This window comes from Magallana gigas, chromosome 7 (genome assembly GCF_963853765.1).
Source record: "Magallana gigas chromosome 7, xbMagGiga1.1, whole genome shotgun sequence".
Classification (NCBI taxonomy): domain Eukaryota; kingdom Metazoa; phylum Mollusca; class Bivalvia; order Ostreida; family Ostreidae; genus Magallana; species Magallana gigas.
Window position 1 is genome coordinate 49,695,580 of NC_088859.1, and position 16,141 is coordinate 49,711,720.

Here is a 16,141-nt window from a genome sequence, read left to right on the forward strand (position 1 = left end):
ATATATCCAAGATATCTTCATTGAACAATTATCCCATTTCACTCACAAAATTTCACAGGAACGAAAACCATTTTTCTTACAGAGATTTATAACGGGAAATGTTTACATCTTTTTTCTATTCGGAAGTACTCGTGATACCTCGCGCAATTTTTCAACGTTATCATCCGGGCTTATTCATGGCTGATGCAATGCAAAATCACCGTAGACTTTCAATTTTGGGATGTGTATTGAAACCTGAAGCGCTAGAGGGGGCGTTTCAAGACAGATAATCTGGACATTTTTCATATTAGTGGATGAACTTAGTTTGAACATAAAGGTATTTATTATTATCAAAATATCAAGCTAAAAGTGGTGGAAGCAAAAACTCGGGACAGAGTATAGATAAAGATATGGCAAAATATTCAAACTTCAAGCTAAATTATAAAATGAATTTCTTCTTTTCTAAATGTTAATTTCTCGCTGAACAAATCGAGTCTGAGATTTAAGGACAATCTGATAGTTAATTGGTTGACCACACAGCCTCAGAGTCCGTAAATATCTAATATCATTAACCAAAGGGTACGGACAGGTTCGTATCTCGCTAAAGGTATCCTTCATTACTCATTGTTGTTGTTTATATAAGTATCAAATGATGAATCACGGTACGTGCGTTCCGTGAGTGCGCTACTCGACACGATTGTGATGGACACGTGTAACCAAGAACTCGGTCTCTGTATTGGTTACCATGATCCAATACTTTTGACCTTGATTATCCATATATAAACTACAAAGTAATGAATGAAACGGGGATTTTTATGAATTTCTTACCGAATATTGTATATAACATGCAAGGAAAAGGATTTTGAATTGCATTAATAGATAAACTATTCTGAATTAAAAAGTTGAAACTTTATATCTCAAAACCAAAGACAAGAAATTAATGCAGTAAAAAACTTTCTGCATTGAAGTGAAAACGTTCACAAGTCCTGAAGTAGAAACGTGTAATAATATTACATTTGTATCCATATCACATTGCAGTCAATTTTCGTAATTGCTTCTCGGATTTTCACCAAAATACACAAAAACTCTAAATAGATAATTAATTATTCTTTAATCTGCAATATTCCTTGAAAAAAAACGTCTAGTTGGAATATATTGATTTTATTTCGTGCACAAAACGTATAGAGCCTGTTGAAAGGTGCTCACTGTGTAGCCTATGGCGAGTAGTTTGTACGTAAATATTAAATTATCTCAGGAGGAACCTGTTACTTTTCCTGCAATAACGTATTAATAAAGCCTCCGTGTCACATGACCGCAGCTCATCAGGCGATGAACTCATACAATGAACATGTTTTTTTCCTTAAACCCCTCGCAATGTCTTTCTTCGTGTTCGAATGATAATTTATTTATTGATGTCAAGCGAGCGGTAAACCTGAAGAAGTCGTTACCTCGGAAATCCCCGACGCCATGCTTATTGCTTGTCTTGTGACAAAGAGATGAATTAATTTGCCTTGTTTAACGTGTGTTCTTCGGCAAACAGCTATTCTTTCAATTAAATGTCGTAGAGCGCTGATTGATTTAGGCAATTTGGTCCAGACCAAACAATCAAAGCCTGGTTTATAAAAGTTGAGAGTGACGCTTGAATTTTGTTCTATTAATCAAATTAGGACTTGTCTTAAAAGCAATTTCTTCGATTTCAGAAATAATGACAACTGTCTGCGCAATTACCAATTATTTGCATTTGAATCCAACATCATTAATTTGCAGTCAACATGAGAGGATACGTTTGCATTTCATTGGTTGCAGTAAGAGTGACGACGTTGAGATAAAAAAAAAAACCAAAGTCCTTACTATTCCAAAATGGATACTATATGTTAAAATACATTTGTTCTTGCTTTTGTTGGAAGGAATTTAATCAATCTCAAATTGATATATTTTCTAATTATTCATAAAAATATCAGAGGTATCAAAACCATTTTACACAAGAATGCGTATAGATGAACTGTTGGCAAAACGTTAGAGACAATCTTGTCAGATTGATAAAGCAATCACTGAATAACACATTTATCCTTTACATCGGCTTTGGAAATGGCGGACGTTTTGGTTCTCATCTGGGCAACCATGAGATCTGTTCGGATGCTTGGTCGCCTGACGTTTGGGGCAATCGTCCCACATGCATCGGACATTTTTCTCCTGATGGACATACCCCTTCTTCCGGTCGGTGACGAACTTCCGCTAACGTAAAAAGGATGCACCTTCCGATGTAGGGATGGACTCATTTCAAGCGGAAGGTTGCCCAGGTCAAAAATTCTAGTAAAAGATTCTTCGATGTTAATGTTTTTCTTCGCAGACGCTTCTATAAACTGGCAGTTCTCGTACACTTCGGTTAGATGTAGTGCTTCGGAAGGGTCTATCACGCGCGATTTCTCCCGGTCACACTTGTTGCCAACGACAACGATGGGGATTCCGAACTTCCGGCGACGTTCCCCTGTTTGAGTTCTACACTGCGTCTTGCATTCTTGTATTTGCTGACAGAGACGTTCAACTTCTTCAAAAGATTCTCTGTTATCGATGCTGTACACCAGAAGAAACAAGTCACCTAAAGACAAAAAAGTGCCACCGTTACAAGAAGTGGAATAATCTTACGGAGAAATACAGCGAATGTCTTTGGATAAAACACGAACACGTATCTTAATATCTGTAAATGACAGATATCACAATTGGAAAGCCCTCCCATTCTTCGTTTACTATAATATCTTCTGTATTTTCCTCTGCTATACATACAAGTTTCGCAAATCAAAGCGCAAAATCTGCTTCATTAACATAATTGCTATATTTAAGGCTTCTACAAGATACAGAAAACGACTCGCTAGTACTAAAGTGTAATTTAAATTGTAGCGCTCAAATAAATATCATATTATTTGACAATCTGCTGTTCAACTTCTTTTCAAGAATTTCTTTGTCGCATTTAAAATCGTTGTCATGATTTGATGGAAAGTACGGGTAACAACAGGCTGACGGTAAACATTTGAAATTAAAAAAATATATTGAAAAACCCTACCTGTAATAATAGACAATCTCCTCATGGCGGGAAACGGATGGTTGCCGGAAGTATCAAGAATGTCCAGACGGTATGCCTCTCCTTTGATACGGTAAATCTTCCTGTGAAAGTCCTCAATGGTTGGCGTGTATCCGTCATCAAACTTATTGTTCAGAAATCGCGACACCAGCGAGGTCTTGCCCACTTTACTGGAGCCCAGTATGACAAGTCTCTGGCAGTTCTCGGGCGCCGCCGTGTCCCCTTGCTCTATCAAGGCCATTTTAGTGGAGGGTGTCACCTCTGGGGACCAGCACGAGCAAGGCCTTTGCTCCTCGTTCTCAAAAGGTTCCGCGCGCTCTGGATTCCACCTCCATAATCTTCTGCAAAATATAAAAGATCCCATTACAGCAAACACCGAGCAGAAGTACTTAAACTGGCCATTACATCGCCTCTCTGTGTTAGACCGGGATCAAAGCAAACATAACGAGTGGTAGAATGAAGATCAAGGAGAAAAAGAATCAGTTAATTTGCATGCCGTATTAAGTAGAGTGATCAATACGCGCTGAGCGAATACAAATCTTGGTTTTATCAAGTCAATTGCCTGGCGGTAGCGACTGGGCGTGGACTGAGTCCGAGGGTCTCCGAACAGAAGCCGCCATTGCCTTGATTGACAATTGTCATATCGGCTTTTTGCTCTCATAAATCCACGGACTACATCGAGCGTTTAGGTTGATTATTATCAATGTGCGTATCGTAAGATTTTATGATAGACATATAACTTGACCAATAATTTCACGTGTCGGGAACAATTTTTTTTACCTAAATTGTTTCATCAATAGCAATTCACTGCAAAAATTTGCGCGAGTGTAAACAATGTGCGACAGATCAGTCCTCCTTATGTTATTAATATAAAATACGTGGATCTTTCCCGGTCACAAAGCTGAAAAAATATGTCGAGTATAAACTGTATCCAATTATCACACTAGTGTAAGTAGAGGTACCTAGTTTATCACATTATTATGCATTATGGTCTTCTTATCCCATCCAAAAGTTTATTACTAAACCTTAATTGATCCCCCCCCCCCCCCCCCCAAAAAAAAATCAGGTGCAAGGTTACGGGAATTAATTCGATACGAGCAGAAATTAGTGCTATGGTGATTTTAAAAAAATCTGCATTGCCGGAGGGCAAAATGTTTCTAAATCTTTTCCACTATAAACATCATCCCCCCAACCCCAACCCCCCCCCCCAAAAAAAAGTAAAAATAAAAATAAACCCCAACAATATTATCGGTGTAAATACAGTACTGTAGAGACGCACCTCACTGATACCACAACAAGTATAGTTACGTTGGTTTCCATGAAGCAAATGCCTACCTTTGTGTACATGTATGTCTAAAGAAATATCATCTTTCTCACAAGACTATTATGTAAGCCTAATGTGTATTCATACACACCCCTAAACATGATAAAATCAACATTTGGACAAGAGAAACGTAAATTTTTGTGTTAAAGTAAAAAAAAGAAAACAAATAAAACTGTAAGGATTAAATCAAAAAACTTTTTTCAAATACACTTTTTTGATCAAGACATCAAAGGGGGAAAATTAGACGGAAATTTTCATCAATGTGCGTAGCGCATTAATGAAAATCACGATCAGGGTCCAATATTTTGCTGTCATGACTTGATCTAAACAATAATTAGATCCAGTGTGCTTGTATCCACCAGGTTTTCTTGAGAAGCTTGTCTTGAAGCATAATTAAAACTACACATGCAGAAATCGGTATAAGGTTGGAGAAGTGTCGCTGCGCATTCTAACACTTTGTCCAAGCCCGGAGCATTTGTCAATTGAACTCTAGACATAGTAAATTCATTACATTTAATAGTGTTTGAAATCATGCACAATAATAAATATGAATATAAAAGCAAATTAAAAGAACTGAACATATTTTAACACGACCTTTGTAAAATTACAAAGTTTCGAATTTCTAATCTGTATAGTTTTGCTGTCACACAATTTGACAGCGCTAGTCAATGGATGGTTTTGTCCTTTAAAAACTTCAGCGTGTTTTGATATTTTGCCGTTTTATTCTTTGTTTTTCAGGTTCGGGAAAAAAGACCAAAACGCCAAAAGAATATCCAACTGTCGGCTGATGGAATGTATGCTCACTGACAGAGGTATAAATAAAGGGTGTGAAAAGTGATGGAAGCTTACATAATAGTAATCAGGTAGAAAGTGGCGAGTGAGCTGTACATGTAAATAATGGTAAGTTGTAATAAGAGGAGCTGGCAATTTTAAATAATTTTTTAATTAACTCAAAAGGCACTATTGTAGTATATACTATTTGAAGCACTTAGAAATCCAAACACAAGAGAGTAATGTCTTTAAGTACCAAGAGATCTAAGCACAAAGGCACCAAGAGATGTGACAGATTATGACGGGAAAAAGGACTTCAAAAACAAAATGCAACTGTAATTATATGGTGTTATATATTCGTGAGAAAGAGAAAAACACCAGCTAAGAAGAAGTTCTAACAAAGCACGAAAAGGGAGAAAAATGATAATGGGTAATGACTTTCTTACCTACATTGTACAAAACAAAAACCCAAGAAATTTGGCAAGGGCCAAAAAAATAAATAAATAATAATAATAGAAAAGCTAGAGAATGCAAAATCAGATCAATTTAAAGAGAAAAGGTAGAGAATGCAACATCAGATTAATTTAAATAGAAGTTAAGAGGGGAGTAAAGAATAAAACACAGAAAAGCAAAAAAGGGCTACTGAGAACGAAAAAAAAAATGGATGGAAAAAAGAGTTGCAGATGCAGAAAAGGCTACTGAAAATGAAATTAAGGAATTGCATATCATAACGATGGTAGGTGTTGAAAAGAAATCAATCTGGTAGAGTGTTAGATAAGAACGGGGACTGAAAACAGTTAAAGATGATAGGATTAGAAAATAAACAGGCCTTTCTATTAGGTTTTGGACGGGAAAGACAAAATCGACTCACAAAATGAAACCGAGAAGACAGAAGAAGTTAAAGACATCTATGGGTGAAGATCAACAGTGAGGTGATATGATGGAGAACTAAATGAACAATAAGAGTGATAGCAGGAGTAAAAAAAAAATGAACCATTGAAAGTAGACATAGAAACTAACACAACTAGAGAAGTGAAAATATGTAACAGAGTTGGGAGGCAGAGACCTATTGAAAAACAAGGAAACAGAGCCTCGTGGTAAAATAGAACAGTGATAAAAGAGATGTAAGGACTGGCGTGGAATGACTGCTATCTACTCAGTGATCAGCTGTTATGCAGAACGATTATGAACCGTATTAAGAAAATCTAAGCGTGGAGTCATCGAATTTATTAATGAAAATGAAATATCAGAGTAGTTGTTGGTAACGACCGGGATAATGTCTGTGTTTCCTTTCCTCCTTAAGGTAGACTGGGTGATGAAAACAAGGGACGATGTCAAAGTGAAATATATGGAAGATTGGACTTTGATCATCCTAAGAAGACTTTCAATCCACAGATTTAATTGTTTTGTTTATATCAAAGTTTCAATATGTGAGTGAAAAGACCAGGTAATTTACACCAGCAAGAATAAAGTCAAAGATAGATGCAAAGAATGTAAATAGCTGAGGACTGATTAAAACAGAAATAATTATTCCATAACAGTAAAAATTGAGCAACCTAAGGATTCCAATTATTAAAATAATAAGTTACTATGGTAGACATAAAAGGTAGTATTGAAAATATATTTAAAAAACCAAGAAGGGTATTCCAAAGAATATGAAGACTATAGAGCAGAAAAAGAATAGTAAAGAAGAAACAAAAGGAATCAACAAAAGGACACACTATTATGGGAAGAAAACATAAAATGAAAAACATCTCGTTGCATTCCAGATGAAGTGCCTACGATGAAAATTAGGAATTATGGAAAAAAAAGAATACCATCAGCTTTAAAATATGAAGGTTTGTGAAAATATGTAAATAAAATCATTTGCTAAATTGATGCTAAAGAAACTTCTGAAAAACTAATGTTGGTTATATGACTTATTGACCAGCCACTCTCTTTAAGCTGAAGTACAATTCATCGTAAACTTTAAGAAATGCATGATTTTTGTTCTACAAGAACAGCAAAAATAATGAAATTGCACATCAAGAAGAATGTTTAACATCGGCAACAATTTAAATATGTAAAACATGCTTTAACCCAACAGAGACGTCTTTAAAACGTCGGTGTAAAAGACAACAAGTTTATATTTCATGGCCCGTTGACAACCTATAATTGAATCTCAGTTGACATTACTGCACAGATTAAAAATGCATATCGTCAAACAAACGACGAAGCCCCTCCTGGGACACATCAAGAGAGCTCGTGTACTTTGGAGCTAGCTTCCTTCCTGATTTGACAACATAATCTTGTTTTACGGAATTAGTGCAAATACTAGTTTTTGATAAAATTAACACCGACTGATCGACAATCTAATCAGCCAAGTTTGTGTTTTACACAAACATTTCAGACCTAGAATCTGGGACTGGAGAGCTGCTCCGCTCATTGTTGTTATGACTTAATCTCTGTCTCGCCTTCAGCGGATTCTTCTACATTTATCATTGATATTTAAAATCAGAATTTTTGTACAGACTAATCATAAACACAATTCGCGTGTTTGATGGTGCGCCAGCTCAACCTTTCTGGTAGCCATGGGACACCAAAACAACTTGTAATTGAAGAAATGCTTTTACATATTGTATCAAATAACAATTTTTATGAATACCTTTGGTTCCACTCGGCATCAAATTGATACGAAACGGGAAATAACAGGCTTATGATAATGAATAAAACAATCAAGTAATTTGTTTCTTCATATATATGATTGAATATCGAATGTCATTTGAATATCGATTACACAGTCTTTTTTAACTTTTCTCTCCGTATGTTTCGTGAATAATTATCTTTGACATCGTATTATGATTGTGCGAGTAATGTTGAGGGAAATGAGGAGAGCAGATTTATATTCATGTACTTTAAGAAATTAACATCGATTTTGTATTCATGGCTCTTGTTTTAAAAAAAAACACCAACAAACAACACAAGAAACAACCCCCCCCCCCCAACAAAAAAAAAACCCCAAAAAACAACCCAAAAAAACAAAACAATAAAAAACACCCCCCCCCCCAAAAAAAAAAAAACCCCCAAAAACAAAACCCAAACAAAACACATCCCAGTTTAATACATGTTGCTATCAGATCAAAAACAAAACATTATAAAATTTGACAGAAGCCAGAATAGCAAGCGTATTTCATGAAGTTTAATATAAAAGAAAATCACGTAGAAACATTTAAAGATACTTAAACTATATATTGGGATGCTTCCAGGCTTTGACCTCTAGAAAAGGTTGGAAACATAACCAATAACGGCCTACACCTGACACCAAGATCTACTGCTCACAGTATGGACGACCTTGATGACTTTACATAGACAAAGAAACCATGTATTTTCATCAATTCCAGCTCCAAGACAATCGTTCAATGTCTGTTCGGTTCCACAACAGTTCTACAAATCCGTGCCTTATCCGTCTACCCTTCCCCGTTCCTGTCACAACACTGCGTTCTCCAGATCTCCCCTTCCTTCAGATGACACATCGGAAGATAATGAGTACTTTTCACGAAAGGAAGCAGTAATCAGTTTGTAACTAAAGACTTTGAAAGTAAAAGGAACGAAAAAGTGATGTCTTTTCGCTGACAAACCTTGATTTTTGTTTTTCGTACAAGCTCAAACGTTTTTAGACTGTCACTTTTTGACAGAGGATTGTACATATATATTTTTGTATTTGTCATCCAAACGAGACCATATTACTTAATATCCCAGAAATAAGCATCAATTTGCTCACAGAAATTTCACTTGTTAAATGTAGTTTCTATATCAGGAAATTTCAGATCATGGAGTTACAATGTAAAAAAAGTTGGATAATCTGTTTTTAGTTCTTCATACTAATATTTTAGTTAGCCAATCAGGACCAACATATTTGCCAGGAATGATGCGGTCAAGTAATTGCCTTCTGTCGTTCAAAAGAAAAGAACGGATGTGTTAATGTGCTATAAAATCGAACTTAAAGTGCCTATAGGAAGAGCAGAGAGGCGTTGGGAACGAGTTGGGAAGAATCAAGTACAGCTCTAGTAATCGAATCAGCTGATTGTTTTCATAAACTATGTACTATACTTTTGAGACGTTGGGCCAATAGACATTTTAAAGTAGTATTGCATAAAAATATTCTTATAAAGAGTATAAGGTGGTTACAAAAAAGACGTACCACACTCGGGCGGCTATTGATCAAGATGGGGAATTGATTGTCCTTCAGTGTTGAATAAAAGATTGCCAGACGGCAAATATTTCAATACCTGTCCAGATACAGTCTCAATCAACGTTTTGTGATCAACTAGGTGTGATTATACACCTGTTTAAGATTAGGTCTTTGTGAAGATATAGGCTGTAACTTTGCGTAGGAACAGGGTTGCATTAGTTTAAGATATCGTTCAAACAATTTATTTTGAGTTTTTTTCTCTGCTGAAATTGAAAATATATGTTGTAGTAAAACCAGAAAGAGTTCTTTTTTTTCTTTAATTAGCTTATGAAAATAGCCATATCTTGTCTGCTTGCTTGATTGACATGTGTCTTCTTTTACCGGAAGTAGTGTAGAAGTCAGACAATTACTGATCAGTGTTTTGTCGGAATGAGGGTGCAATCATGGCATACTCTAAAACCTGGCCTGGCCTGGCTTGGCCCCATTGGCCTGGCCTGGCCTCAAAGTTGGCCAGGCCTCACTTTTGGCCTCAAAATTGGCCTGGCCCCAAATTTTGGCCTGGCCTCAAAAATTGGCCTGGCCTCAAATTTGGCTTCTACAAAAATTTTTGGCCTCAAATTTATTTTTATATTTTCTTTACATATTTGATGCTTTTATGAATTTTTTATTGATTTATTTTCAATGCACATTAAACATCCTGTTTGGTGGCTATAGTGTCTTAAAGTGATAGTGTATTAATAATAATAGATACAATTGAAAATATAGTACTAACAATATATATCTATGACTACAAGTATGTTGAGTAATCAATTCTAACAGAGTTTTATTCAGTCTGATTTAAATTCTTAAGAACTTAAGAATATGATTTTGCCCTGTCAATGTATAACCATGGCATGTTTTTGCAATGTATTTAGATAAACTGCTCTCAGGATTGGACAATATCTATGTAACTCTTCTTTTACCAATGACTTGTTTGAGAAAAAAGTAATGGAAGGAGGCCAATATTTGTTTATTCTAACCAACATCAAAAATCACAAAATGTTCTGCTTTGTTAAAATTCTGATAATGAAAATTCCCCATAGGAGAACAATTATTTCCTAAATATACAAGCAACACATACAAGAAACTCTATTCTATAATCAGGAGGTGATGATTAATGAACATCACCGAGTCAAGCTATCGAAGGATGCAATGTTGCAGTCGTTCACAAATGCCATTAATTAAATTAGACATGTGAAATGTTAAACGACAGGATAGGCAATGAATCTGACCTTAATGTAGCAGATTAGGGACAGAATTGCTGCTGGGGGGGGGGGGGGGGGGGATTTGGGCTCGATTGGTGTTGACAGGTAATGTAAACAAACAGCAAATTTTAAAGTGCATTACACAGTGATAACAATTAAATGCTATGTACGAGTTTACAAATGTTTTGGATATCAACCAGGTCAGTCTCTTAAAATGATGTTTAAATTTAAAATGGGAGATGGGAGTGGCAACTTAATCGCTTTAGTATTTGCAAAATCTATTCCTTATAATAAGAGCAGTGCTGTATATGCATGTCATAGGTATTTTTTGTGTGTTTAGACATGGATTAAAGTTATTCAACTTGAAAAATCGGTCATCTTGTCTTATATATTTTTTCATATGATTATTCCTTAAAAATATTCAATTTCTAAAAGAAATCAATAAAAATTCAATCTAAATCTAAGAAAAGGAGAAAAAAAGAAATTTTAAAATTTTGAGGCCAAAATTTTTTTAAGAGGCCAAGTTAGAGGCCAGGCCAATTTTTGAGGCCAGGCCAAAATTTAGGGCCAGGCCAATTTTGAGGCCAAAAATGAGGCCAGGCCAACTTTGAGGCCAGGCCAGGCCAATGGGGCCAAGCCAGGCCAGGCCAGGTTTTAGAGTATGCCTGCAATCATTGTCTCGTGGACCTCAAACAATTTCAAAATGTTTTGATATAGCGCCGTATAAAATGTCCTCGGCTGTGACAATAAACACGGCAATGTTCGATTTCTCTCAAGGTCACAGCAAGTCAACGACTCAACCTTTTTTTATTACGCACAGCTTCTAATCTTGCAAATCCGCGTAGATTAAAACATAGAACTGTTAAACATCAAGAGTATTAAAGAATCAAAATAATGGAAATATCGTTGTTTAAACATTTTGCTCTTGATCTCTTTAATTTGCAAGATAGGTTTAGATCTTTATCACGTACTCAATGTAGTGAAAACATGAATTGGAATTACTTAGTTAAAACTTCTGCATAACTGTTCCCCATATGTTTTATTTTAAACGGATACGATAAATACTAGCTTTTTGGAAAAACGTAGTGACAAATGTATTGAATGCCACTTCTTGCAAAAATCCAACGATCTGGACGATGTATCGAGGTGTAATGTCACAGAGACGCATTTGACGAAATTGGGTTTGCATAAATCGTCATTATCTACAGTATGCCGAATTCATACAATACAGATGGCAACATTTTCTATGAAATGTGACCCCCTCTTCCATAGGAAGCTCAAATATTAATTTGACATGCCAACAAAAAATAACCTACAAGTCAACTAGACACTTGTACAGATATCAAATTCAAAATATAAACGTTCATTAAAAAAAGATTACTTGTATTCTACAAAGTAAAAAAGATAACGGATTTGGTCAGTTTGTTAGAAAGATTACTTACGCTTTACTCTGAAACTCCGAGGACTGATAAAGATCTGAGGGGATTCTGGTTCAAAGAAATAACGATTTATACAAAGTCTCAGGAAACGAATAGAGACTCGTGGGGGGAAAATCCATATCAAATAGCAATATAGCGGTCCTCCGGCGAAACCAAAGATGTCAAAAATGAGTGGGACTGCAACATCCCGTTGTAGCTCGTGGAGGCTGATACATGCATCGCAGGAAGTGAACATCGCTAGTATGTATAATTAAATATCTCATTACAGTAAATGTGACAGAGCAAACTCGGAACTATATGCAAGAGATCGAAAAGACGACATATGCAATCAATGGCCTTATATGGAAAAATTAGATGAATCAGAAGTTTTCTTCTACATTGTAGATGTTGGTCGTTGGGAAAATAACCAATGAATATGCTTAAAAATATTTTTATCTGAAACGTTTTTTCGAGTAAGTTATAGTTAGTTGGACTGTAGAGTTGCCTGATGATAATGAACTGCAACTAAGAATATCTGATCCTTGTGTACTAAAACAAAAAAAAAATCACCTGATATTAATTCAAAAGTTTTTTTTTTTTACATACTATTATAATTGATCATAGTTATTTGGTCCTGATATATATATATATGAGAATAACCAATGGCAATGATTGTATTATTCCCTGATATATCAGAACTATTATTAGAAGCTATTTTTTCTCATATATTATAACTATGTGGTTTGAAATTTTTTGCTTTACATATACAATAAGTTTATACTTCTTTGGTCCTTTAATATTCACGACCATGAAGTAATTATTTATTTCTTTAAGAAAAAAAAGAATACAATAAGTTATCTGGTCCAATTATATTTGGCCAATGTTGTACGTTGAAAAGAGTTAATAGTGTCTTTGTTTACGGTTCTGTGCTTGCAGTACTTCATTTCTTTAAACGATGAAATTCTTCACTAAAAATTTTTAATTTTGTCTCTAATATACTTTGACTAAACTTTATATGGATTTTCTTCTATGACTTCATAGTGAAGTTATTTTGTCCCATTTACTATATAACTATAATGAAAAGTTATATTTGGACCATATGTAATATAATTATTACTGACAATAAGTACCGTTACTAGGTACTCAAATAACATTTCTATAGTTTATAGTTTTAATGGTACTTTTAAACTTTATTAGGATTTATCTGGTTCTGATTAGGGTGGGTCCTAGATTACCTAAGGCTTTTTATATTAAAATCAGAATCACAAAAGTTAATTCTAAAAATTCAAGCAATAAATCTATGCTTCATTTAGTTTTTCCTCGCAAACACCGGTTTTCTAGGAACGAACAAACGAGGTATAACTCGTACAACTAGCTTTTACTTTTCATTGATTCGGGAACATTTTAATAATATATCATCTAAAATTCCAAACGTTAACACCTGCTCCATGTTTGGGTCGTCTTTAAATAACACTTTACCTTTTTAATATGACCGGTAGAAATACACAAGTCGGTATGTCGAATAACAATTTATTAACGATCCAAACTTGTCGTTTCTACACGATCTATGCAGTCGGCATGGACAATACAAGGTCCAGTCTCCAACTGACGATCATTGTGGATAACGACCAATTTATAGGTAAAACATACATGAGTGAATAAATAGAGTTACTCTTGACACAAAAGATAATTAATTTAAAGGATTACTCAAGATATATAATTAGTTCAATAACAGGTGACATCTTAATGTCCGGCGGTGAAGGTCTAATTAGAAATAATTAGCACTAAATCAAGAAACATTATGTCACTCGAAATATGTATTTTGCACACGGTGACAATACCCTCTTGCCCCCCGAAACACGTCCTCGTGTTTCCGATAGCTCCTTGCATTCCCGGTAGCACTTCCGGTACATGGTTGGGTCGAATAAGCATAGCGGGGATTTTGTTGTCCTTGGTGATGTTTTGGTGCGGTACGAGGGCGGTATGAAGCTTTTGGGCTCTCGAGTAACGCTTTTTGGTCTCCTTTCGATTGCATTGATTCAAGTTTGTCTTGTAAGGCCTGCAATGCGACTTGGAGCTCTGCTTGTTTTATCCTCGCTCCCGCCAGATCTTCTTTTTGGGCACCGAGTTCTTCACTCTGTTTCTTGATGGTATTGTCTTTTTCCAACATTTGACGTTCGAGGGTTTTTCGGTCACGTTTCCATTTGTTTCTGAAAAAGTCCGCTTCTGCTTTCCTGGATGACGCCTGCTCTCTATATTTTTCGATTTCTGTTTCGATCATTTCACAGTGAATTTCATTTACATTTACGGTTGCAAATGGCATTTCGCGTAAATTATTTCTTTCACTTCGATCTTTGTTGAATCTTTTAATACGTTCTTTATCCCTAGCTCGTTTTCTGTCCGATTTTCTTTTCCCAACTTCTTCTGTTTGCGTTCCAATTGTGCGATTTGGAATAGAAGAGACGGCGTTGATGGCAGCTCCGGAGTTCCTAGTTCTGCACATCCGCGCATAATGTCCTTTTCTACCGCACTTGAAACATTGAGATGAAACGGCGCTGCAGATGTTCCATCCATGCCTTAATCCGCAACGTCCACACGGTTGTAGAGGGAAGCGCGGCCGGACTGGATGCATCCACGCAGGGCTTAGGGGGAAGAAGAAATCCATGGACTGGGGATTGCTCGCTGCTGTGAGTATGTACTGGGATCCGACTACTACAAAGTATATGTAGCAGCCCCGGGAATCTTTACCCTTAGGAATTCTCCACCAAATATGACCGGTAGAAATTCACAAGTCGGTTTGTCGAATAACAATTTATTAACGATCCAAACTTGTCGTTTCTACACGATCTATGCAGTCGGCATGGACAATACAAGATCCAGTCTCCAACTGACGATCATTGTGGATAACGACCAATTTATAGGTAAAACATACATGAGTGAATAAATAGAGTTACTCTTGACACAAAAGATAATTAATTTAAAGGATTACTCAAGATATATAATTAGTTCAATAACAGGTGACATCTTAATGTCCGGCGGTGAAGGTCTAATTAGAAATAATTAGCACTAAATCAAGAAACATTATGTCACTCGAAATATGTATTTTGCACACGGTGACACACGCACGGGTCAAAGTCTAGTCTTATATAAAGTTAATTGGTCGTATTTAAGATAACTATAATTTAAAGTTATTTGGTTCATATACCATAGTTTTAATCATATATTTTTTTTATAAGTTTATAAGTTATACATGTGGATTTTATAGCGATTTGCGCTTTGATCTATTTTCACAGTCCAAAAACACTGGATAAACTTTGAAGATTTTAATGAAAATAATAAGTTACACTTTTTATTAAATAACTCAAATGTTCAAGATATTTCAGCTAAAACACTTGTTTTAATTTATAAAAGAAGGAAACGTGCAGATATTTAATAATTCTGCTTTAATATATGTACTTTTTATGCAAAGGGGCATAACCTCATATTCTCTTTTAAAGGCAGGGTGCCAATATTTATGCATTGTATCTATATGAAATTTTACTTGTAATATTGGCATGTGACACTCAAATAAACAATTACTTACCTACTTACTTACTTACTATAATAAAATAGGTTATTAAAATATTTAAAAGTTATACACCTCATCACTGTATGTAATAATATAGCATTGAAACAAAAGAAACTTTTAATAACCTTAAATTGTGCATCGCACAGAAAATAAAATATCCCAGCTTTGATCTCTACTTCACCATTCCAATTGTAGCATGCGATATTAACCTCTTTAAGATTTCTATGCTCATCGTACCATCACATCAAATCCAGTGGTTCAAGACTTTACTTGTGTTATACAGTGAAAGATGTACTCGATTCTTTGAAGTATGGATAAAGTTCACTGAATAAACCATTAAGGTAGGTCTCAACACAAATGAAGTAAAAATTATTTTTGTTGATACATTAATTGTTTTGGTAATACCGGGTAGAATCCCAATATTCAATGAAATAAAAGTATTACTCGACACTTTTTTAACAAGCTTTAATATTCACATGTAATGCAACGTAAAAACATGGCATTCTTTATTTTTAAAAACCCTTGATATCGCAATGTTACTTTAATTAAGCTCCCAAAAAATAAATAAATAAATATCTAAAAAGGAA

The 16,141-nt window shown here is 35.2% G+C and overlaps 1 protein-coding gene across 2 annotated transcripts; it reads right to left on the reverse strand.

Annotated features, from left to right (window-relative positions):
* Positions 1-1,874: 1,874 nt before the first annotated feature.
* Positions 1,875-12,194, reverse strand: LOC105346174 (dexamethasone-induced Ras-related protein 1). Of its 2 annotated transcripts, XM_034455368.2 has the most exons (3): positions 12,011-12,194; positions 3,041-3,399; positions 1,875-2,578 (listed from the first exon to the last, which is right to left on the reverse strand). In XM_034455368.2, the coding sequence occupies exons 2-3, from the start codon at positions 3,297-3,299 to the stop codon at positions 2,028-2,030; spliced, it is 810 nt and encodes a 269-aa protein (XP_034311259.2). In that variant the 5' UTR covers positions 3,300-3,399; positions 12,011-12,194; the 3' UTR covers positions 1,875-2,027. The 2 variants fall into 2 exon arrangements, with proteins under 2 accessions (XP_034311259.2, XP_011452961.4); XM_011454659.4 differs by lacking the exon at positions 12,011-12,194 and having other exon boundaries at positions 3,041-3,696.
* Positions 12,195-16,141: the final 3,947 nt, after the last annotated feature.

What these genes read in the sequence shown, in the direction of transcription:
- LOC105346174 (XM_011454659.4), bottom strand. Translation starts at nt 3,422, where the DNA reads ATGGGATCTTTTATATTTTGCAGAAGATTATGGAGGTGGAATCCAGAG. An exon ending in GAGATTGTCTATTATTACAG is followed by an intron (nt 2,579 to 3,040) that starts GTAGGGTTTTTC and finishes TTTTGTCTTTAG; the next exon opens with GTGACTTGTTTCTTCTGGTG.